The 26,862-nt window shown below is 32.8% G+C and overlaps 1 protein-coding gene across 1 annotated transcript in view; it reads left to right on the top strand.

The window, feature by feature from the left end:
• Positions 1-26,862, top strand: part of LOC129944004 (adenylate cyclase type 6) — a 117,022-nt gene that overhangs the window by 73,412 nt on the left and 16,748 nt on the right. Inside the window, exons 11-20 of the mRNA XM_056053128.1 lie at positions 5,339-5,460; positions 6,446-6,538; positions 6,772-6,918; positions 14,320-14,478; positions 22,285-22,429; positions 22,575-22,666; positions 22,749-22,908; positions 23,020-23,117; positions 23,199-23,289; positions 23,389-23,502. Coding sequence (XP_055909103.1) covers positions 5,339-5,460; positions 6,446-6,538; positions 6,772-6,918; positions 14,320-14,478; positions 22,285-22,429; positions 22,575-22,666; positions 22,749-22,908; positions 23,020-23,117; positions 23,199-23,289; positions 23,389-23,502 — 1,221 coding nt within the window. The remainder of the gene's footprint in view (positions 1-5,338; positions 5,461-6,445; positions 6,539-6,771; positions 6,919-14,319; positions 14,479-22,284; positions 22,430-22,574; positions 22,667-22,748; positions 22,909-23,019; positions 23,118-23,198; positions 23,290-23,388; positions 23,503-26,862) is intronic.

Below are 26,862 nucleotides of genomic sequence, written 5' to 3'. Positions count from 1 at the left end.
ACAGGCTTTTATTTGAATTATCTGTTTCTGTAAAACTTATGAAATTTGATAGCGCAAGCTTTTGCTATGCCCAAGAACAATGTTTCAAAATAGATTAGATATTGTCACTTTGATTACAAGTTATGTAACTAAAACCGAATTGTTTAACATAATAGTCGACTGTTGAGTTGGTTAGTAATTCAATTACCAAATAATATTTATACTACAAAATAAGATTTATTCTTAAATTCTTGGTTTAGCGCCGCTAAACCTGCTGACTATGAGAAATCGCCCCTGCTTGATAGACACTTTAAAATAGACTGTTGATTAAATATATCATATTCGTTAATCCGCTACAGTTGCGCTACATGGGCGGCCATCGTTGGTATTTACAAGATTTTAAGTTATAAAAATACATAAATATGTACCAAATGCACTAATTTAGATAAAAGCTAGGAATGTAATTACAATTTTGTCAAAATAATGCGCTCTTTCGGGCTCATGCACAGTTAAAATATTTAAAAAAAAAAACAATTTTAAGATTCAAAATTTCGATCGAAAAATAAGTTTGTCTTCAAAAATTTAAATGCCATTTTATAAATAAAAAAACATTTCATTTTTCAAAATTTTTTTATGAAAATCGTTAGAGCGATTTTTTTTTAAATTAATTTTTTATATATAAAATTTTTCAATTTTGTTCTAAAAATATTTTTGGTACGCGGTTGTTTAGAGATTGTTAATATACGCTATACGTTTGAATTTCGTAAAAAAATGTTGAAACGTTTTTGAGATATCGAATTTTTAAAAAATAAAATTCAATATTTTTTTTAAAAATCCAAACAATAAAAAATTGCACTTTTAATAATCAAATATTGTTAAAGCAATATAAGAGCTTATTCAGAAAAAAAATTATTGAAATCGGTTTATAAATTGCTGAGAAAATTAAAAAACAAAATAACGGTTTTATGAGCAGTACCTTTCCTGAGCAATACAAAAATTTGTTTTTCTTATTAAAAGAAGCCAAGTTAAAAAATAAAATTTTAGAGAAAATTTAAAGAAAATCTATCGGTTTTTTTTTGAGAAAATTCGAATTTTCGTTTTTGACCAAAAAAATTGTATGGTGGCCACTGTTAGTTTTGATCTTAAAAAAAAATGAAAAAAACGCCTAACGCGAATCTGCTCAAAACCTTAACTTCCAAGTTTGAACTCAATCGACCCAATGGTTTAGTCTGTAGGAGCGTGGACAGACAGACAAAACAGACCGGAAGGAATCGCGGGACCCACTTTTTTCGACTTGTCTACCATCGTAATTTCATGTTTGATTAAAATCTCGAGTTCGAAATTTTGCACGAATGCAAAACTTGCCATATAGTTCCTACATGTCGCAAGTAAAAATGTTAGTTGAATTATTCTTAACAATATTTAAAATTACCAGCAATATTTTTCATATAAAGAAATAGTTTAGTTTGAAAATCTAGTTTTGTAAAATACATTTTTAGTCGAAAACAAATGTTTACCAACTTTATTAGCATTTCTTAAATTTTTACAAATTGGATGAGTGAAATTAATTTGAGAGATACCAAGAACCGAACATCAATTATTACCAAATTTGTGGAAAAAACGGACTGTTGAATTTTTATTAAAAAACTACAGAATATCACAATATTTTCTGTGAAATAAAAAGAGTTTGAAGACAATATTTTTAATTTTTCAAAAGCTATTTGAGTGATATTAAATTTTTACGAAGTTTTAGTTTTGTTTTTTTTTTAGTTAGGTTTTCATTGTTTGTAAGAAATATGTCCATTCGATTATTGTCAAAATGAAAAGATATTTGAGTCGAAAATCAATTTTTACGAGCAATTTTGTTTATGATATTTTTTTGTTAAAAGATTTTTCTCAAAATGTTACTTAATGTTGAAAACAATATTTCTTATAAGACAAAATAAGCATGATCTAAAAATGTTTGATCGTCAAATTTTCGAGGTGACAAATATTTGTTGGCAGTTTTTTAACTTATCATATTAAGTTATTGTAATGGGTCCGATTTGTCAAATTGAAAATTTTGACATTTCTCGACGTTTCAGAGTCCCTAATAAATAAATAAAAGATTTTTAGAAATATGTCTGTAGTCCTTACGTTCACGACGTTTTTTTCGTTGTCCATAGCTCAAGAACCAGAAGAGATATCGATTTCAAATAAATTTTGTTATACAGACAATGTTTAAGAAATATGCAGAAAGGGCTCTCAAGAAAATTGCGTGGGTGGTTTTTAACATAACAGACTAAAAAAAGTGAATATTTTGGAGACTTGAATTAAATTTTATATAAGATATTGTAACGTGATATCAAAGAAGTGTATTTAAAAAAAAAATCCATTTAACGGTTTTTTTTATAAATCAAAAAAAAACTGAAAAAAAAAATTTTCACCTCCAAAATTTTTACGACTAGAATATGATTTCATCTCCAAAACAATTTTGTACAACGAAGAATAATGTTTTTGACATCTGATAAAATTTTGAGACAGTTGACAGTTTTTTTTTAAATAAAAACATAAAAAAAGCAATAAAAGTTGGTTAAAATTGATTTTCGACTCAAATATCTTTTCAAAAATTGTGCATATTGGCTTAAACTACTTTTATCTTTCATAAAATATTGTTTACAACATTCAGTCAAATTTTGAAAAAAATCGAACTAACAGTTTTTGTGCAAAAAATTAAAAATGTAAAAAATATTTAACAAAAGTTTGTAAAAATTGATTTTCGACTGAAATATCTTTTCAAAAATTTGGAACATTGGCTTCAAACTAATTTTATCTTATAAGAAATATTGTTTTCAACATTCTATACAATTTTAAAAAAAATAGAATTGTCAGTTTTTGTGCAAAAAATTAAAAATGTAAGAAATATTTAACAAAAGTTGGTAAAAATTGATTTTCAACTCAAATATCTTTTCAAAAATTTGAAACATTGGCTTCAAACTTATTTTTTCATAGAAAATATTGTTTTCAATATTCAGTAATTATAATATAAAAATCCAACAGTCCGTTTTTTCATAAAAAATAAAATCTCCAAAAAAAAGTACGCAAATTTGGTAAAAATTGATACGCGTACATATAGACAAACTTTTAAGCAAGACAAATCGACAGACGGGATGGGAAGTTATCAGTGTGGGTCGCATCCCAGCCTCTTTTTCTATTAAAAATCTACGAGAAATATTAAAATTTAAAAAGCTAAACATTTTTCATATTAGCATATTTTTAGGTCTTATACAATTTTACAATAAATTTCTTGTTGAAACCAAAACTGGGTTCCTTTTTCCACATTTTTTTTGCTATTGCTTGCCTACTTACTTAAGGTGGCGCTACAGTGCTGGGTGGACCTGGGTCTCAACCAACATGCGTCTCAAGCCAGCTCGGCCCCTAGCTTGCTGTCTCCAGTTTCGCATTGGTTGAGGTCTTCACCCACCTGAGTGCTCCACCTGAGTCGCGGTCTTCCTCTACTGCACCGTCCCTCGGTATTGGATTCGAAGACCTTCCGGGCTGGAGTGTTGATGTCCATTCGCTCAACATGACACAACCACCTAAGCCGTTGGACTTTAATTCTGCTAACTAGGTCAGTGTCGCAGTATAGCCCGTACAGTTCGTTGTTATACCTTCTCCTCCATTCTCCATCTATGCGTACGGGACCAAAAATCACCCGAAGAATTTTTCTCTCGAAGCATCCTAAGATGCTCTCATCTTTCTTTGATAGAGTATAGGCCTCAGCGAAATAAATGAGAACTGGTATTATGAGTCCCTTATAGATAGTGATTTTAGGTGCTCGAGAGAGGACTTTATTTCTCAATTGTCTTCTAAGTCCCAAGAAGCAGCGATTTGCAAGAGTTATTCTTCGTAAAATTGCAGCGCTGCTATCGTTGCCTGTGTTTATAGCGGTGTCTAGGTAGACAAAGTTCTTAACTACCTCAAAGTTATAGCTGTCCATGGTGACGTTTTGTCCAAGACGTCGTTGTTCAGTGTCCTTTTTTGATGACAGCATATACTTGGTCTGTAGTACCCATGGCATGATAGTTAGTGCGTAGGACTGTCATGCGAGAGGTCTTGGGTTCGATCCCTGCCTGTGCCACCTAAAGCTTTATTCGCGGGTACTGCCTGTTGCCACGAATTGACAAATTCTCCAAAAGTAATTCTTGTCATGAAAATTTGAAAGTTGTCAGTCACTAGGCCCTAGTTCTCAAACGGACTGTTGTACCACCCAATTTATGTTTTAGTTATAACATGGGCTTGCCCTCATTGACCACTAAAGCCATCTTCTTCGATTCCGTCGCAATGCTCAAAAACGCTCCACTGACATCACGCTTTGATCTTCCAGCTTTCTCAATATCACCTTCGCATCCGAGTTATTGGATGGACCTTAGGAAGATCTGTAGTTGGTGTTCTTTCCATATTTTCAACATAGGCTGCGGTTCCACTAAATAAATAAATTGGTGGTAATTAGTGACTTACAACTCTCAACCATTCCTGTGTTCGAGTAATGTTGTCAGGGATGGAAGGGACCTACAGTTTTTAAGCCGAATCCGAACGGCCAATTTGAAAAGCACTTTTCATGACAAGAATTACACTTGGATAATTTGTCAATTCCTCGCAAGGGGCAGTAGCCGTGAAAAAACTTTAGATGGCATAGGCAGGGATCGAACCCAAGACCTCTGGCATGACATTCCAACGGTTAGTGCATCATGCCGCGGGTACTACAGGTTGGGCTTTGCGCCGTCATTGTGACTTAATCGCCACGTAAAAAAATACCTTAGTTGCAAAGCGCCAACAAGCCTCGGATACGGACGGATTTTTGCTATTATCTCAACTAAAAAATAATAACTGAAGACCATAACTTTGAGTTTAACTAAAATATTCAAAATATGGGCGTGTCAGTTGTTGAATTTAGTTTAAACCAGTTTTTAGGTATTTTTACTCCTTGCATGCACCTAATATCAAATTTAATTTTGAGATTAAATCACTGTATGCAAAAAAAAACAAGATACTATTTTCCCCTAATTTCATTAAATCAATTTAAAATATTGCCCATCACGTTTACTATAAATTCATATGACATTCCTTTCACATAACTGTCTCCATCATTTTATAAACATATACTTACGAAAAGTAGGAATAAATTGTCAAGGTTTAAAAATTTAAAGTACTAAATAAAAAATGTAGAAAATCAAATATCTTGAAATCCGAATCAAAATCAAATTGGAAAAAAATATTGGAAATTCCTCTGAAAATTTAATGATGATCCAAATAAATTCGAGACACTCTATTTTTTTTTTTTTCTTTTTTTTGTGTGTTGTGAATTTCCTGCTTTTAGGAACGTCTTCTACTATCGGTGTTGCCACGTCATGTTGCAATGGAAATGAAAGATGATATAGCAGGCCAGCCCCGGGACACACAATTTCACAAAATCTATATACAACGACACGAGAATGTAAGGTAAGAAAATATAGACGGCTTTACTTATATATTTGACATTCATTCATTCACAATTCAAAAAACTCACATGTCCTTACATCAGAGATTTTATATTGGGTACAGTGCTGTTGGAATACTTATCAATAAAGCATACCATATTTGAAACTTAGCTTTCAAAACTATCTTAACTCCAGCAAACATTTTAACTTAGTGTTGTTCTCATTATATTAACCATTTTCCTTACTGATTGAAAGAAGAGATTGTTTGCAATGCCAAAGGACTAATTGGTATTCCAAAAAAACTAAACGAAATATTTGATCCTTTGAGTCTTAAAGATACTTTTTGGGGTATCGTGAAAAGAATTCCACACGTAGTTTTGACAGTGTTTAAGAATGGGGAACCTTAAAAAATTAAACGTGAATCAAGTATCCAAGAAGACCTTGGCTCTCATAGAAAAGTGTTTATTTTTGAGGTACTGAGAAAAGTTAACAATTAAGAGAGTTAAAAGATTTGTTCAAAACAAAATTCTCTATACTGTAAAAGTAATGGAAAGCAGTCATTACACAGCACTGTATATCCCGTACACAGTAATACACATCCTTGAAACATCAATAATGACTACCATCAACCTGCCTTCCTTATACAATACACGAATTAAGGGGTAGCAAAGGAAAGCATACTTTGTCAGAAATATAAGACACATTATCGTTTTATGACATCTTTTTGATGTCATTTGCAGTTCCTATTTTTCTATAAATACAAGTCTTTGTATTTATGTCAAATTATATTGAAAATAGAGATTGATCGGCTTAGGGGTGAAAATATAAAGAAATTCTTCAAATCAAATCGAAAAATCGGTAAAATAATTAGAAATATAAGCAAAATGGTGTAAGTTCATGTACGAGTATTTCAAGAAAATGTCCAACTGCTTTTGATTATAATTTCCGAATGTTTTTATCCCTAATTTTGTAAAATGTTGTATTTTATTTTTGTTTCTAATTCACAGCATCCTATTTGCTGATATCTGTGGTTTCACAAGTCTCTCCGATCAATGTACAGCAGAGGAGCTGGTACGACTTCTAAATGAATTATTTGCCAGGTAAAATTAACATACATACATAAAGTAATCATACACACGAATTTCAATTTCCATTCATCATAAATGTTTGTTTTGTTGACAAAAAACAAAAGAAGAATTGAAAAACAAAAGCAAAAGGAAAAGCTTTAATTAACCATGCAATTTATCATATGTCCTTATAGCAACATATGTATACATACATATGTCCTACCTATACATTTACATATTTTTTGTTGTATTTGTTTTTGGTGCAGGTTTGATCGATTGGCAGCAGAACATCATTGCTTAAGGATAAAACTTTTGGGTGACTGCTATTATTGTGTTTCAGGATTACCAGAACCAAGACCAGACCACGCACATTGTGCTGTCGAAATGGGACTGGACATGATTGATGCTATTGCGTATGTATTGTACTTACAGAATTTAAGCAAAAAAGGGTGTTTCATAAAATTGAAGATATGAAAAAAGAAATATTCCTGAAAGTTTCTTAACATTCCCAAAATATTCTTTAATGTATTTTAATAAGACTAAATGAATTAACTTATGTGCTGTGTTTAAAAAAAAATTATATTGTTTAATAAAAATCGGTGATAGTTTTGTTAAAAATAAGTTGGTGCAATAAACATCACTAATGCTTCATTTGACAAATTTAAAAATACAATAACTTTTTTCTTCAAAGCAGTTTTTGAAAATTCTCAATCTTTTCTTAAAACTATTTGACTCTTAACAAATGGTTATTATTTCCGAAGAGATAATACAACATTGAGAGGGTGCATTTAAAGAGGCCTTATCCGATATTAATAAGGAGGGAGGTTATAAGGATCATACAATGGTCGCCCTCTTACGTCGAATCGTATTACCTTGCGTTGCTCAGATTCTATCCCATTCTTGTAGATCTAGTGGATCTAGTAAAAAGAGGGCGGACCAAAGTAGTATATAGCACGAGAGCAACATAGGGATCCATAAATTCTTTAGACCAACGTTAAACAAATTATAACATAGAGTTGACTTTACCACCCAAAGATTTAATATGCTTCGTGAAACCGAGATTAGAATTAAAAATAACTCCTGGATCTTTAAAACCATGAACACGATTTATAGAGTGCTGTGATACTTTATGATCAAACAAACTAGAAGTGCATTTCTAAAAAAAAGCCATTGACAGACATTAAATTGCATTAAGGTTTAGCCCATTCTTTCTGCACCAAATAAAAAACTGTCCTCTTGAGGTTGTAACCTATCGTTTATAGATTTTATGCTTTTTAAGATTTTCATATCATCCGTATATTTAAAATGTTTCTATATCGTAAACAAAGGGGTACATCATTGATGGCTAATATAAAGAGTAGAGGTCCTAAATGACTACCCTGGGGTACTCCTGATTTGGGAATGAAAGGGTTAGAGAAAGAATTGAATTTAACTTACTAAGATTGAAGATAAGATGAAATCCATGTGATAAACTGAGGAGGATTTTCGACTTGGGATAAAAAATCTGTGAAAAAAATTGTTTTTTTCTGAAAAAATGTATTCTTTATTTAATCAAAGAGCTTCAACTTGATTTTTTGGAAATTTCGTGTGAAAAAAGGTCGTTCACACTTGCCTGGGGTGTGTTACACCCCAATGATCAAAATGTAAAATAAATCAATTTTTTAATGTTTATTTTATTTTTCATAAATTAATAATAATTATAATTAACATTTCGATGCGTTATATTATTGTGGTATAGATGGAAGTTCTGGAAGAAATTTAGTACAAACTGTATTGACGTGGCGATGACAAATGTGTTTTTCACAAACATCGCAAGTTGGTCTGGATTTCCTGTCGTCTGCTCTCGGACAAAGTTGGCATCTGGCCTGAAAATAAAAAGCTTTTTAAAAACATTTTGTTTTTTTTTTATAATAATCAATACCTGTTTTCGTGGAAATTTCTTGTCAACTGAACGAAAAACCTGCAGTTGTCTTCCCATAACGCGGAGAGCATCAAGACTTACTTTGGATAACCTTTTTTCCATTGAACGATGCGAACGAACTCCTTTTCCATTAGTTGTTGTGCAAGTTGGATAAGCTTTTTGATTCTAAATACCTTTATATTTTTGAAGGAGAGTTTAAAATGGCAAAAAATAATAACTGTGGCTTAAGCTGAAACATCAAAAAAAAATGTAAAAAAACAAAAATGGGCCACACCGATTGGTTTGACGAGAACATAAGAATAAAGATACCATTTGGTCAAAAACGTCGACTCCTCCTTTTGTTCTGTTATAGTCCAATATCATGAGAGGTTTATTTTGAGGTCCGAAAACTGCCTTTTCAACAACGTGCTGTGTTGAAAGCAGCAAAACTTGTTTTGGAACATATACAACTAATGCCATTTTCTCTAAAAATCCAAAAAGTGAAGAATAAAGTGAACGGTATTGTTTTTTGTTGTTAATTTTGATTGGTATATCATATTCATTTAGGAGTTCCTTTACAACAAATGGTTTGGGAATGTCGCGTTTGTTTTTGCGAATAGTCCCAAGAAGAGTAATTTTTCTGTCCAATAACTTTAGTGCCAAATTTACAGAAGTAAAAAAGTTATCTACTGTAAGATTCCTTCCGGTGTGAAAATACCTCGGCATCAATGACATCACAACATCGTATCCACAGCCAAGGCCTACACTTTGATCACTTCTGCCAGTGTATATTGGAAGTTAAAATGTATATCCAGTTGAACTCTCATTGAGCCACCAAAACTTGATACCATATTTAGCAGGTTTCCTTGGCATATATTGATGAAACTTACAGCTCCCACGAAAGGCTTTTAATTGATCGTAAATGGTCAGGTTTTCGGATGGAATGTGATTTGATGTCAAGGTTTGATTCAATTCTTTCAAAAGGAAAAGGCTGACTGTCCTCGACGGCAAATTGAATCATCGAATCGCAAAAATACATTCAACTCCTCAAAACGTGTAATTGACATCACAGCGCGAAGAACTGTATGGCCATGTATTGGATCCCAAAGTGTATGTAGACGCTGATGACCATCTTTCATTCATTAAAAGCTTCCAAAAACGTTGCTTTGTTCGCTATGCATTTAATTTTTCGTAGATATCTCTGGCCTTCTTGTTTGTCTGATTTATGATTTCGTTTCTCATATCCAGGTTAAAAATTCGATTAAAAATTTGGATAAGAGACGAGTGTTTCAAATTAATCGTAGTCCAACAGTTCCACCAGACTTGATAACATTGCTTTCTTGAACACGAGACAGAGCTGCTGTCTCCGGATCTTTCATTTATTTTTGACCATAATGAGCAAGAAAACATACGTCATTTGAAACTTGCGTCATTGATGCTTGATCAATATCACTTTCAACTTCATCAGGTTTAGGCAAACTATCAATTGGTCCCAACAATTTTGCCGCAGTTTCATTCGAACGATTTATACAGAATATTAAAAGAAAATAATTACAATCGAATTCAACATTTGTTCAAAAAGTTTGTGAATGCAGGGCAGTTTATAGTTTGGTTTGAAACTCCTAATGTCAAACTTGTTACCCTTTTTAAAGACCGGTGTAATACATAAATGTCTTCTTCCATAACTGGAAACTGGAAAACTTATCGGCGAGATGAATATTTTCAAACCACCACCGTAATTATTATTATATTTCGATAATACAAAATTTTGATAATTTGTACTTACCTTTAGTATTTGTCCTTTCAACATTTGTTAGCAGCATTTGAAAAAAATAAAAACGTTTCCATAACATTTAAAAAAAATAGAAGTATGTAACAAAATTAACTTCGAAAATTAGATAAACTGCAGTAGATTTTTAATTTTTGAGAAAATTCTTCTTTTAAATATGTTTATTTTCCGACATTTTGAATTTTCCGCGTTTTTTTTTTGTGCTTGGGGAAAGTCAGAAATAATAACAATTATTAAAAAAATACATTGAGCATTTAGTACGTGAAAAAAGTGTACAAAATTATGCATAGCGATATGCAAATAGTGAAGTATTAGCTTGCAAACACCCTACCTTACCAGCTACCCTAAAAACTAATAGTCCAAGTTGGATACTTCAACGCGTTTACACACCATAATGCATAATATTATTGTACCTAAGAGATTTTGAAATTATGCTGGAATGATATTGCTCTCTGGCATCGTCTTTTTTCCAATTCAGGTGTTTTTTTCTAATTACAAATTTTGGAGTAATATTCGGGAGGCTATTCAACCTCTTATTTTTTTAATAGTACTGCCAACCTCACACACAATAATTTACAATTTTTGAAAAATAAAACAATAGCATTAAGTAACTCAAGATTAAGTTTTCGTCCGCTTATGTGTCACTTAAATGAAATGTTAGTTCCTTCATTATGTAAAAAATATTTTCGAAAAAGTCTATGACCGTTCATTTTACAATTCAGAGATTTGATAATTATCTCTTACAACTAAACATTATCTTGGGAAAAAAAAAATATAATAAATGGTTAATAAGAAAATCGAAGGAAAATACGAAAAAAACCTTCATTCAAAATATTACAAAAATTAATTTAATTTATTTATAAATGTTTCAATATAGTTTGAATAAACATAACAAATTTAATACAACTTTGTCATAGCCGCCAGCTCAGTTGGCAAAGTATATCAAACGATTTTAATTTATATCATAAAGTTTAAATGAATTGATTTAAATAAATTCAGTCATTTATAGATTTATATACTTTTAAATTGAATTTAAAAAACAATGCAATAATTTTGAATTCACACCATATAATAATTCTATTGCTTCTTGCATTGCATTCTAAATCTGGTTTTCTGTAAAAATCTTAGTCTTTGGTATCTTAACACTGGAAAAATGCTTATAAAATGGAAGCGGTTTTCTTTGCTTTCATGTTGCAGAGGGTACAGAATTGCTTTAAATTTCCGTTGTATGAACTGCCACTTAGTTTTAGGAGCTCACATCTATATTTGAATATTAACGATATTTCTTTATAGCTGAATATGTTTTCAAAATAATTATTGTTTAAAAGGTTATGATTTAGTTGCAAGAAAATTATTCTGCTCTCAGACTGCTCAGACTGCTTATTATTTTTCTTGAACAAAGTCTTCGTGTTTTTGAATTATATAATTAAACTACTCCTTTAGTTAAGCCAAGTTATTCAAATTAAATTAGATATCTTCTCCACAGCTATCGCCAATATTTTGTCATTTTGAAAACCACCAGTCCTTATTCCTCATTTCATAAAGCAGCATTTTCTTTGTCAAACGAGCATCTGCATGTGAAGCAACTTTATAGATGTCAACTGCCTGCATCCAAAAGGTTTTGGTAAACAGTTGTGCAACTCTCGTTTCGAAGTAAATTGCGTAGTTAGGTGTTCCATTTGGCAGATTAAAAAGTTGTTTGATGAAATTTCTTTGGATCTTTTCTACTGCTTCAAACTCATCCGTTGCCCAAACTTGTGCCGCGTAACAAAGAGATGTTTGAACAACACATTCGAATATTTTGTATTTAGCTGACATCAACACATTTTGGTTTGAGAAAAAATGTCTCCATATTCAGCAAGCGTTGGGAAGACTTTGCCTTTTCAATTAGATGATTTTATGAAATCCATCGTTTTGTTCAAATTCACGCCGAAATAATTGTAATCGTTAGTGATTTTAAGACGATGGCAACTTTAAACTGTGTTAAGATCTTGTAAATACCATTATTTTAGATTTATTAGTATTTATTGCAAGTCTCCATGTGTTGCGGTTTTTCTGGTGACTCTGAAAGGTTCACTAGATCGTTTGCATCCAGTAGAACATTGATTGTAGTGCTAGTTATCCGAAACCCACCAGGAATATCGTTAATGAACAACGCACACGGCAAAGCACTCAGAAGGCATCCTGGCCAGTATAACAACAAAATAGTTTTTAGTTATATTTAGGGTAGATTGCAAATTATTTCCAATAATGGAAGCAATTGAATGTGTGGAAAATATACACGTATCGTCAGCGAAAATAGCTGTCTCGCAGTTTTGGAATCTAGAAAAGTCATTAGTGAAAATAGTGTAAAGAATCGGGCACAAAACAGAACCCTGAGGAACACCTGCTACACAAGTAAACATATCAGATACAAAATTGTTTACAGACACTATACATTTTCTTGGGTACAAAAAGGAATTTACAATTTTTACCAGGTACATGGGAAAATTAAGAGCAAACATCTTATGAAGAAGTCCGTCATGCCTAACAGAATCAAATGACTTTTCTACGTCAAGCAATATCATATCTGTACTTTTTCCAGTACAAACATTTCCCTTGATATAGTTTGTAATACGATGGACTTGATGAAAAGTGCTATGAGAAGGCCGAAAACCAAACTGTTCAGGGGGTAAAATATTATTTCGGTCAATAAAGATTATAATTTTGTTTTATTAATTTTTCAAAGCACTTGGTTAAGGAGCTTAGTAAACTTATTGGTCTGTAGTTAGCCGGCATAGTTGCAATTTTTCCAGATTTTTAAATAGGAATAACCTTAGCAACTTTCCATTCGTTTGCAAAATACCCAAGCTGAAGACAAGAGTTAAACAACGATTGTAAAAATATAAATCTTGATCTGGAATGGTGTTTTAAATACACGTTTTTGAGTTTGTCAAAGCCCAGTGACTTTCGTGTTTTCAAAGAAATGAAGATGTCTTTTATATCGTCAGTTTTAAACTGATCTATAGTATTGTTAGCAGCACTAGTGTTAATGAAATAAATTGAATTTGAAACTAGAGATTCCACATAAATGTTACCTGTAGTGCTGCCAGCTAACAATTGATTATTACAAAATGTTTCAGCCAGTGCATTTGCCTTTTCAATGCCCAACATTATAATTTGGTTTCCTATCTTAAGCGCAGGAATGTGGGAATTACATTTTTTAATTACTCTTACTACATTCCAAAACGGTTTGATAGATTTTTCCATAACTAATAGTTTTTGGTTCCAGGAATTTTTTCTAAATTATGATATTCCTTCTTTAATCAAGGCATTAAGAATTTTTATTTCGTTGAAATAAAAACAATTTCTTGTTCTTGTCCACCTGGTTCTGTAGCTATTCCGTATTTTAATCAGTTCCAGTAAATTATTAGGTAAGAAATTAGTGTTTCCAAGTTTGATCTTTCTTTTAGGCACAGAGCTTTCAACACTTTTAACAATAGCAGATGTGAATAATGCGATATTTTTATCAATTTGAGATTGATTAAAATTTATATTTGAAATATCAGGAATACTATTCAGCCTTGCTATCATTCCCAGTTTAAAAGTTTACCAATTGGCATTTTTGAAGTCAAAAGTTTCACTTCTCCCACTTTAATTTATGTTTTACTTTAAGGCTATTTTATGGTTGCTATTCTTATCTTAAAAGTGTTGAATTCCTTAAAGAAGATTTTGATGACAAAGATGCGGAAATCTAGTTTGATCATATAAAAATTGTACACTCGGGCGTATACGCATTATTTGTTTTTGTATTAATTGTTTGTTTACAAAATGTCTGGTATTTTGTATGGTGAAAGTATTTCCAATTCTACAAAAAATGTTCGACTGTCTTCAATTCTATAAAACCACAATTTTCAACTCCACATTCATACATATGGCTTGAATAATAGTGATACAGCTTCAAATTATGGCAGAGTTTTCAAGTGTGTAACAAAAATTGAATTGTGCATTGCAAATAATACTTATGAAACACCCTTTATTTGAAAAATAAAAACATTATTACCTGCGGGTTGATTCTACAAAGTGGATTTTTATTTGTTGTGTTTCGTGCTCTATATTTTTTATTTCTCAATTTTATTATTGCAGATTGGTACGAGAAGTAATGGCTGTCAATGTGAACATGCGGGTTGGCATTCACACCGGACGTGTACATTGTGGAGTGCTGGGCCTTGTTAAATGGCAATTCGATGTATGGTCAAATGATGTGACATTGGCTAACTACATGGAGAGTGGAGGCATCCCTGGGTGAGTGAGTGAGAGTTTACATAATTTTAAAAGCCTGTAGACGGCTAAATGGGGGTGGTGGTTATTGGGTGGATGATAATGGGGGTGGTGTGTAGGAGTGGGTGGAATGTGAATGTCATTCAAAAAAGCTCCGAAGCTAATGGAGCGGAAAGGAGTAATTCCATAGTATCATGAAGGAACAAAAAAGGACAAATAGGTATACAAAAAAAATATCTACCTGTGTGATGCATGAGAAGGGTATCCACTTCATTGAATTGAGCTCTCCATTTATGTGTGCCTAAGGTATACTTGTGCGAAGCCTTCATATTGCCATTGTTATGATTGTTGTTTTTGTTTTATTGTTGTTGTTATTGTCGATGTTGATGACTCACCTGGAATAGCACATCATACACTGTTCAAAGTGCCAGAATGGCATTGTGAAAAACCTGACGTTTTCAATCATCATTCAATTTCAAAACACTCTTTGGGCCCATGACACGTATAACGACGATGGCGACGACCGACGTGATGGTTAAGGGGGTAGTGTTGTGCATATAGCCATATGATGATGACGAGATGTTGATGATGATGGAGCACTGTTGTTGGTTGGTTGATGGAGGTTTTTTGTTACAGCATGGGTTGGAGTATTAGACGAATAGTCCTTATATATGAAACTTTTCAAAAAGGATAAATCAGTTAGTATATCTATCCCATGCCGCTATAGGCTAGGCATTCAATGCCATTTTGGGGTTTCATAGATATACACACGGAAAATGAATTTACCCTTTATAAATATAAAGCCCGTGAAAGTGAACAAAAAAAGAACAACTGTGAAAATGTATTTAGATGAATATTTATCATCGAGTTAATTTCCTGGAACACCGATGAATATGTTGATGTACGTAATGCAGACTACGACGAGCGACGGCGACGCGACAATACGATACGACATGATGCGACACATGCTGTGAAGCCGTTTTTGATTTTAAAGCGTGATAACTCAATAAAAGTCACAAAGGATCATGAAATGCTCCATAAACATGAACAATGCACTTGTGATATAATACAGTTTATATGCATGGGTATTTTAAAATACATATGTTTTTCAATTTTTTAGTGAAACGTTGCATAAAGCCAATTTGGGATATATAATTTTTTTAATGAAAGATTTAAAACACCTCAGGGGATTTATACGAACAGAAATTGATTATTATAATATTAATAATGAGATTTTTTGTATGAACTTTCGTGGGTGCTACGCATTTTTAATAATCTAATTAAAGTTAATTAAAATGAAGCTCTGTTATATAAATTGCAATGATTTAATAAATGAAATGTCAATTTTTAATATTACAAAGGAGTGTACATACATATGGAAGTACTTGGTCTTTATGAGTACACTTTTTGGAATGCGGAATAAAATGTACCTTTATATTCATGCTCGTCGTCATATTTCTGACACTTTGTAATTTATTTTTAAAAAGAGATCATCTGAAAATGGTTTTAAAAGTTCACCCATAATCAAAAATTACAGAAAATGTAATTAATTATGACTTTCAGCAAAAGGACACAAGAATCCAACTATTTATAAAGTCACATTGAGATTTTTGGACATTTAATTTTATTTTGAATTATCATGTATTGAGATTAAATTTGTTCCTTCAGATGTTGTGTTTGCTACAAGAAACATGTGGCGATAATTTTTCATATCTCTTCTCGGTCTTGTGAATAAAGAAAAATGCAAGTCTCGGCATCTCGCCTTTCTTATTGACGTTTTTGCGTTAAAGTTTTTTTTTTATTGAGTCTTTGCTTTTCAAGATTTCTACGGCAAGTTAATTTTTGACTATTAATTTAACCTATCTTTGTGGAAGAAGTTAAATCTAAAAAATATAGGGCTACAACAATGCAATGCCGTTTATTACACCGAATCATTTAAAATTAAAAAAGAGGCTGGGATGCGAAACAACAGGTTCCATTCATCCATTCCGTCTGACGATATGTCTTGCTTAAAAGATTGTAGGTTTTCGTGTTTTGTTAAAAAAGTTGTCAGTTGAATTATTCAGAAAAATTTTAAAATAACCAACAATATTTTTCATATAAGGAAATAGTTTAGTTTGAAAATCTAGTTTTGTTAAATGGATTTTTAGTCAAAAACCAATTTTTACCAATTATAGTAGCATTTCTTAAATTTTTACAAATTGGATGAATGAAATTAATTTGATAGATATCAAGAACCGAACATAAATTCTTACCAAATTTGCGTACTGTTGGATTTTTATAAAAAAAACGACTTTTATTAACTTTTCTGTTTCTGTTTCTGTCTAAATGTTAACAACCATATTTAAAAAAAAATAAAAGTAGTTTAAAGCCAATGTCTCAAAGTTTTGATAAGATATTTGAGCCGAAAATACATTTATACTAACTTTTATTAATTTTTTTGTTTAGGTTTAAATTTTTTGTAAAAAATGTCAATTCGATTTTTCTCAAAATTTTATTGAATGTTGACAACAATATTTTTTAAAAGATAAAAGTAGTTTCAATCGAATTTTTCACAGTTTTGCGAAAAGTAATTCAGTCGAAAATCAATTTATACCAACTTTTGTTAAATTTTATTTTCAGTTTTTATATTTTGTAAAAAAAAACTGTCAATTCGATTATTCGTTGCAAAAAATTGTTTTGGAGATAAAATCATTTTTTATTCGTAAAATTTTCGAGGTGACAACATTTTTTTTAGTTTTTTTGATTTATAAGAACCCGTAATTTGATTTTTTTTTTCAGAAATATACTAGTGTGGTATCACTTTATAACACACACAATTTAATTCAAGTCTCTAGCGTCATTGGTTTGTGAGATATTTAGGGTTAACCGGAATTTTCATCTTTTTTTAAAACTACCCAAGCAATTTTCTTGAGAACCATTTCTTCATCTTCCTTAAATATTATCTGTATAACAAAATTAGTTTGAAATCGATATCTCTTCTGGTTCTTGAGCTGGAACGACGAAAAAACATCACGAACGAAAAAAATCATATTTCGACTCTAGGGATCTTGAAACTACGAGAAATATCAAAATTTTCAATTCGTAAAATCGAACCCACTACAATAACTTCCTATAAGAAATAAATAAGTCTGAATTTGACCGACTCGGTATTGATTATGTTGTATTGAGGACCGCTGTGGTTTGCGACTTAATCTCATAGACCTGTGACTTAAGAAATCCCCAGAAGAAAAAGTCTAAAGGGGGTCAAATCACGTCGTCTTGACATGAGATAACCATATCATGAAACCACTCGCGCAGAATATCGATTGTATCTTGAGTTGTATGGCACGTAGTGTCCATATCATTGAATTCGGGAAACATGAAATTGATGATCATCGATTAACAGCTATTCCTACTGACGGCAATGGTCTGGCCAGCATCATTTTGGAAAAAGAAAGAATTTCTGTGTCGCATACGTTCACACTTCAACAAATAGGCCAGCTGTTTTGGCATTAAGTGAAACTCAGATAGGTGAAGATTCCGATCATTTGGAATTTGATCTAAATGGGTATAGCTTAGTGCCATTATTCTTTTTCCACCACGGATTAGCCGTATTTATAAGAAATGATGTTGCGTACCAACTTCAACCCCAATATGGTTTGTGCTCTAACACAAACTTTAACTTCATGTGGTTAAAATTTACGGTTCATAAGCACATCATCCACGCATGTGTTTTATATCGAAGTCCAAATCTGGACAGAAATTCAATTTTTAACGAATTTGATGCTCTGTCCGATTCCATTTAAAGAATTGTTGCTCATTATCCTCACACTGAAATCGTCATTGCGGCCGATTTCAATGTACACAATTCTTCTTGGCTTCGTTATTCTGGCCAGTCAAGACCGGAAGGAAGGTATGTTGAAGTCTTTGCTGAGTTAAATCAATTAACCCAGCTTGTCGATGAGCCAACGCGAGTCCCTGACGTTGCAGGTCAATCCGCCAACACCCTTGACTTGTTTCTTACTTCTAATTCTAATAAATACACAATCAACAACTGGGACGGTCTCAATGAATTCTTCAGGAACTTTAACTGGTCTGGTCACAATGCTTCCTCGATAGTGACGTAGATTCCAGCGCAGATATGTTTACAAATTTAATTCTTTGTGGAATGAGAGATTTTATCCCGAATAAGGTTAAATTAATTAAAAATAAAGAGAACTCATGGTTTGACTCGAGCTGTAAAGAGGTAATTAGGATCAGAGATGTAAGATCAAGCTAGAAAGACTTGCAACGGCCACATTCGACGAACCAAATTTTTACATGACCAGAAATTAAGGCAAAAAATACTAAAATGTCCCAAAGGTAGTAAACATTTCTTGTCATTTGTAAAAAACGTACGAAACACCAAGTCATCCTCGGTTCCAACGCTTGTCCACAATGACGCTCCCTGTGTGAGCTCGATCGATAAAGCCAATTTGCTTGCAGCACAGTTTGCTGTAACATGAGTCCTCTTGAGAGTGTAAACGATTATATGGGACGAATCTTCTTTCGCACTCGTGCATTTGCAAGAGTACTAAGAGATATTGACATACACAAATCAGACATACACAAATCATAATCTGAAGAGGTGTTCTTCAACGCTAGCAAAACTACTGCGTAAGCTTTTCCATCTGTCCTACTTCTCTGGTCTCATTCCGAGCGGATGGAAAACGGCAATTTGCCCAGCCTATTCCCAAAAAAGGCGAATCATCCTCCCCCTCTAACTATCGTCCAATAGCACTCACGTCCCTTCTTTCCAAGATCATGGAAACGCTGATTAATTATCAGCTCAAGAAATATCTTGAAGAACGGAAGCTTCTTAATAAACGGTAGTACGGTTTTCGTAACAATAGGTCTACTGGTGATCTCATGGTTTATCTCAAAGAACAGTGGAACAAATCCTTACATCGTTTTGGAGAGAGTAAGCTTATTGCACTTGATATTTCAAAAGCATTTGGTAGAGTTTGGCGCCAAGCTCTCTTATCGAAAATGCGTGCTTTTGGTATAGAAGAATCCCTTCTTTGTTGGGTTAGAAATTACCTTTTGGACCGTTCAATTCAAGTAGTGTTGGACGGGTTCAAATCTGATATTCACAAAATAAACGCTGGTGTGCCACAGGGCTCCGTTTTGTCTCCGACGCTCTTCCTTATTTTTATAAATGATCTTTTGTCTGAAACTTCTGACCCACTAAATTGTTTCGCTGATAACAGTACCCTCAGCTTTTAATATTCGTTTTTAGATTCTCATTCTTGTCCTTCGGATGTGGAACTTCAACGGCAGCGTATGATAAGCTCATTAAATTCTAATCTCGACAGCATTGTACATTGTGGAATCAAAAACCGTGCAGAATTTAATGCTTCGAAAAATCAATGCTGTTTCCTGTCGTTAAAGAGTAACCCATCCCCGATGCTGCTATCCATGAGCGGCATCTGCATCCAGCAAACTAATCAACTTTCAGTACTCGGTATAAATATCACAGATCACCTCTTATGGAATGATCACATATTCGATATTGCAAAAAATGCTGCTAGGTGCTTATTATTTCTCCGACGGTGCAAGAAATTTTTCACCTCTTCTAATCTGGCTGTAATTTATAAAGCCTTTATTCGTCCAAAACTTGAATAATAACTCACATATTTGGGCAGGTGCCCCTAAAACAAGTTTAAGTATCTTGGACAGGATCCAAAACAGAGTTTTGAAAATGATAGGCGATAAAACTATAACCAAAACAATTACGTCACTTGAACACCGCCGTTTCATGCCTTTCGTTGTACTACCGATATTTGTATAAACAGTGTTTTATCGAATTAGCCAGTTGCATTTTCCCCTAAAACAATTCAGCCGTAACACTCGTATTTCTAGGAATGCACGTCAATTTTACCTTGAACTCAATTTCGGACGTACTGTCAAGTATAGAGATTCTTTTTTTAACCTCACATCGAGAATGTGGAATACTTTACCCAGCTCTGTTTTCCCTATCATATTGATATTCAAAACTTTAAGCCCAATGTGCATCGGTATCTCCTCTTTAATCCTTCCCTATTTTCCTAACGCTCGCACTGTTTTGAAACTTTAAACATGTTAAGGGTATTAATAACCCCTTGAGTGGCCGTTTACTATAAAAAAAATGGCGGCATCAACGCCTCCAAACGAAAATCCACACCAAACAGTAACTTTAGTTGGATGTATGAGCTCTTCGTTAATCACAAAGGAATTTTGTTTTTCGTATTCCAAATTTGCGTATGTTCGTTTGGTTTCAGGTCCTTGGTCCAGTTATGTTTTGTATGGCTGCAGGACCAAATTTGCCTTGTTGTGGTCTGAAACAGGTCATCTTCTTGTGAGCAACGTAGAATAGACTGCCTTGGATTCTGCTGCATACTTTCACAAACAGCAGCGATATTTTAAACATACCGTGTTTTCTGATCATTTACTAAGCCAGTGCTCTCGAATTTGGACAGCTAGTCGACTTGGAAGGACTACCATGTACCCTGTAAAAGAGGCTAGGGAATAACCATTCAAACAAAAAAAATTATCATATGCACGACGTGTAAAGAACGTCGTGTTTCTCAATTTTGTTACTTATGATAATGATTTGCCCCTAGTGACTTAATAAAAAAGATTTTTTGATCTGTCAAAATCAACCCATCCCTTTTGTAAATCCCTGGTTTTGAAATTACTTTAGTGTCAATTTCGTATCTCAATCTGGGGGTTAGTTTTACTAAATTTCCAATAAAAACAAAAAAAAGATTGAAGTTATTTAGCCGAAAATACTTATCGATTTATCAAAAAAACAAAAAGGGGCCACATACATTCTTCTTGAGGCATTCCTTTGCAAACAGGAGTTTAGTCGGCTTAGGATGTAATTAATCTTACATAGCGTATGTGTTACTTAAAAAAGATCTGTGTACGTCTTATAAAGTTTCAAGAGTGCAAAACTAGAAAAAAAAAAACAATCATTGAAAAAAGAACAAAACCTCAAAAAAGCATAAAACTTTACAAACACAATAAAATGTACGGAAACTGTTTTGCGTCTCTATTTCTTCACTTATCCATGCATTGAGCAATTGAAATATTACTTAAAGCATTCCAATAAACATAAACACATCCTTTGGCAAATAAAAACAAAATAATCGTTCTCCATCTTAGAAAGTGCTTAACAATTACCCGCGCACCAGAAACATAAAACTTTGTTCAAGTTCTTTTAGAGGTCTTTACAATAAAAATACTCCTTTTTTCGGATTAAACTCCCTCCCTCCCAAAAATAAAATCCAGCACGAGTACTCGTATGTTGAATATTCAGCTCATAAAATATTATATTACAAACTAATTAGCTAAATGATCCTGTGTTAATGAAAAGCTCTTCATTAAAAACAGTTGAAACGCGCAAACGAGGGTATAGCTTGAGCAATGGTAGCAGTGACGGAAAATGGTAAGCACGCAAATTAATATCCTTTTCAATTATTTACGTTATTTAAAGCACCACCGAATGCTGGTTTTGTGTTCTAAGTTCTAATCATAAAATATTTATATTTATGACTCTTTAAAAAAAAAAACCAAAAGACAGAAGAAACAATGAAAAACAGAAAGAATTAAAAAAGGTCCTTGATGTTTTTTATAGCACAGAACGCTTCTGTTTAAGTCTCTGTGGTGGTAGATGATAAAATTAATCAGGAAATAAAACAGAAACGAAAAAAGGATGAAAAATGGGGAAATAACAAAAATCTGTTTACATTCAATTTAGATGGAAAATCTTGGTATTTTTATTTTCTCATTTTATTTTATGTTTGTTTTTTGTTTCTAAATTTTTAGCCGAGTTCACATCACAAAGGAGACCCTTAAATGCTTAGACGGTGACTATGAAGTTGAAGAGGGCAAAGGCGGTGAACGTAACTCATACTTAAAGGACCATGAAATAGAAACATATTTAATCGTACCTGGAGATACTTATAGGCCAGTAAGAGAAACATATTTATATCCTTAAAATGTCACATACACGATTTAAAAGAATAAAAAATAAAACTTTTTACCTTAATATTTCTTCATTTTTATGATATTTTATTTTTTTTCTTTCTTTTCGTTTTTCCCTTTTTGTTGTTTAGAATAAGAAATCTCGAAATAAACTTCAGGTTAATGGAAACATATCGAAGGAGCTGCGGATGATGGGCCATGCCACACAGAAAAATGCCTCAAAGTAAGTAGACAGCTACTTTCTGGGAAAAAAAAACAAAAATTTGATTTAATGAGGTCCTTTTGGAACACACTTCATCATACAGATTTGGTTTCACAGACGGTTCTGAGATGACTAAGGACCCAGAGGACGAAGTGAATGAGTACCTTATGCGAGCTATTGATGCTCGTAGCATAGATCATCTGAGATCAGAGCACTGTAAGTCAGTGCTGTTATCCTTTAAGAAATCTTCCTTAGAAAGAAAGGTAGATTGTCACATGATTGACACACTTGTTATTATCCTATTTATCATATACTACTTATGTGTTTTTCGTTTTTCTATTCCACGTAAATCCTCTCCGTTATAATATATATAGTATTCCTCCGAGCCGGATCGAATGCTGAGCTTGTATTTCTATTGCAGTTTTATTGTCCTGATAGGGACGACAACTATCCGTCTTGTAGTTTTTAAGCAGTAAGTTTTTAATGGCAAGGATTTGTGCAAATATATGAAATGTGATAATCTTAAAATTTGAAACTAATTTTATATTTTCAGAAATTATTTAACTTATCTATCAACCGGTGCTGCTATTATCCTATTGCTATTTGTAGTTCTTTTAGTCGCTTCTTATGATCTCAATGTGAAAGTATGATTTTTATTGATTATTCATAAAATTAAAATTAAACTTAAAATAGTTTAATGATTTTTTTTATTAACAATTTTTTTTTTTCTTATCTGTTTAAAGGCTTTAAGCTCAATGAGAGGGTTTTCAGAGAAAATCCATAGTAATCGAGTGCTGTCACAGTGTTTTGGATTTTTCACTGTGAGTCTGATTGGATTCCTTACGGGATTGTCAATTGTAAGTAAAGTATAAAATTATTTTTGATTTTTTAAATTATTTGATATAAATGAGTATAAGCAAATATAAGATGTAATTTTTAATGAAAATTAGAACATAAGAAAGTTCTAATTTCTTTTTAAATTACATTGAATAGCAATCACAATCTTTAGATTGCCTACGTTATCAAAATAAAAACCAAATCTAATCTAATCTAACCTAAATCAATCACAATCTCAAGACACTCTCAAATAGACTAAAAATAAAGTTTGTTTGCTCGGAGTCACAAGTTGATTTAAGTTTATTTTAAATATACATGTTAATCAATTATATCATTGTAGTTTCTAGTTCCCAAAAGGGTTGTGATTTTATTAATACCTTGATTCCAGTTGCCGTGAAAGTTTGTCGACACTTTTAAAACAGATTTTATCTTTTACCAAACTTTAAGAAAACAACCATTAATAATTTTAGAAACTTGTTAACAACTTAACAAAAATGTACTTAAGCAAAATTAAACCATTTTTTTGTTGGAAAACGTTAATTATACATATTATACGAAATTTTGAAATGCTTTTAGAGCAAAAATTTATATATTTGTTTTCTTATAAGTCAATCATTCAATACTTAAACATTAAAAAGTGTTTCAAAACTTACGAAACCCTTTTTAAAATATCATATTTTACTTATATTCCTACTCACCCAACTAAGAATACATTTGTTGAGTTTTCCAGAAATTCCACTTGGATTTAACTAAGAGAATTACCATAGGTTAATAACAATTTTTTCTGAAGAACGAAATAATTTTAAAGTCAATACCTTGAGAGATTTGAGTCGAAAATCAACTTTTAATAATTTTTTGCAGTATATTTTGCAGATTTATTTTTATAAAAAAACATTGGCTTTTGCTTAAAATGCTAAAAAAAATGCTTGTTTTAAAAAACATATTTTAAAACCAATATCTTCAATTACTGCCAAAATATTCTAGCCGAAAATAAAGTTGTAAAAGTGGTTAGTAGTATTTTTTAGGATTTCATTTCGGTGTAGAAAACAATCTATGTGATTTATCTAAAAAATTTACTAAATGTCAAAAACATTGTTTATCGTCATGAAATTTTATTTCGAATATAACAAGTGAGTTAGTTTATAATATAAAATTCAATTGAAGTCGCTAGCATTTTTGGTTTGAAAGATATTTTGGCTTAGCCAATTTCTTTTTTCTTATTTGCGAAAAAGAGGAAATATATGGCAAGTATTGCATTCGTAAAAAATTTCGAACTCGAGGTTTTAAAACATGACATGATGGTAGGGAAGTCTTAAAAAGTTCGTCCCCCGATTCGACCCGTCCATCTGTCTGTCCTTGAACCTAGAGACAAAACCATTGGGTCAATTCAATTTAAACTTTGAATTAAGGTTTTAAGCTTTTCTATTTTTTCTTAGGACTAAAAATATTATCTTAAAATTATTCGAAGCTTATAAATTTCGTTGTTCTTTTTATTTGATTTTTGAAACAGTTTTTTTAGAAACTCGATATGTCAAAAATGTGTCAACAATTTTTTTAAGGAAATTCAAATGTTAAACGTATATTTATAAGCTCTTAACTTACTTACATACCTACTTTAGGCGGCGTTTCAGTTCTGTGTGAACTAGAGCCTCAACCAACAAACTTCTCTATCTAGATCGGTCCCCAGGTAGATGTCTCAAGTTTCGCGCTCTAATTTGTGTGAGGTCACTTTACACTTGTGCGCGCCACCTGATTCGCGGTCTTCCTCTACTGCGCTGTCCTCTGTGTATGGATTTGAAGACCTTCCGGACCGGAGCATTGGTTTCCATGGTCTCTACGTGAACCAGCTATCTTAGTCGTTGGCACTTTTACCCTTCTGGCTAAGTCTACGTCGCTGTACAGCCCGTACAGCTCGCCGTTTCATCTTCTCCTCCACTCCCCTTAGATGCATACGGAATCTAGATCACACGAGAACTTTTCTCTCGAAACGATCCAAGCTGCTTTCATCCGCTTCCTTCATAGTCCATGCTTCTGCACCGTATGGCAGCACGGGAATGATGAAGGTCTTATAAAGCGACACTTTGGTCCTTCGAGAAAGGGCCTTGCCACTCAATTTCTTTTTTAGCCCAAAGAAACAGCAAGAGTTATTATTCGTTTGGTTTCAGTGGTGGTGTTGTTTTCTGCGTTTATAGCGGAGAATAGGTAGACGTTACGTTTGCCGTAGTTTTGCGTTCATTAACCGCTAAACACATTTTTGCCGCCTCTACCTCAATACTCACTACCCGTGGCATGATGGTTAGTGCTTTGGACTGTCATGCTAGAGATCTTGGGTTCGATCCCTGCCTATGCCATCTAAAGTCTTTTCACGGGTACTGCCTCTTGCGAGGAATTGACAAATTCTCCAAGAGTAACTCATGTCATGAAAAAGTGCTCTCTCAAAATTAGCCGTTCGGAGTCGGCATATAAACTGTAGGTCCCCTCCATTCCTGACAACATTACTCGCACACAGGAATGGTTGAGAGTTGTAAGTCACTAGGCCTTGGTTCTCAACGGACTGACGAGCCACCCAATTTATTTTTTTTTATTTTTTTTTACCTCAATACTCAATACAAAAGCTCCATTGAGATTACACTTTTTAATAATAGTGCCTCTAGTGTTGACGTGTGAACTTTGCACTTTCAAGCACGATGTTATAAAAAGCACATGACAGCGCATTACTTTGTCCAAAACCTTTTTTGACATCGAAAGGTTCTGTAAAGTTGTTTCCAACCTTTATGGAGCAGCGTGAATTCTCCATGGTCCTGCACAAACGGACGAGTTTGGCATAGATGCCAAAACTAGACATGGCTCTATCTAGCTTGTCCCTGTAGATGATTTCCGGGTCTAAAACCACACTGATAAAGACCTATCAGGTTGTAGACGATGGGCTTTAGACGTTCACATAATTACGGCAGAGAAGATTTTATTATCGATGTTAAGTAGACTGATTCCTCTATAGTGGGTGCAGTTTAGAGGGTCTCCTTTTTTCAGAATCGGGCAAACAAAACTGAGGTTCTCCAAATAGTATGGCTATAGAAAGATGGCCTTCCGCAAGTATTTTTTCAAAACCTAAGTCCAGGAATTAAAGTCCCAGAAATGCTAAATGTTCTAACTTTGGAAAGTGTAGAAAAATTGATTTTAAGTGAAAAGCTGAAATTTCTTGATTTCGATTTATTCTTTCTAATATATAAAATTTGCCTGTCACAGTGTTAGTTGCCGTACACCTCCGAAACGGCTTAACCAATTTCAATGAAATTTCGCTTATACATTCGTTAGGCCTGAGAATAGAATTCATCTATTTTTTATATTCCTAACTGCTATGGTTTAGTTGCATAAACATC

This window comes from Eupeodes corollae, chromosome 2 (genome assembly GCF_945859685.1).
Source record: "Eupeodes corollae chromosome 2, idEupCoro1.1, whole genome shotgun sequence".
Classification (NCBI taxonomy): Eukaryota; Metazoa; Arthropoda; class Insecta; order Diptera; family Syrphidae; genus Eupeodes; species Eupeodes corollae.
Note: the sequence above shows the minus strand (reverse complement) of the source record. Positions and strands in the feature narration are given on the sequence as shown.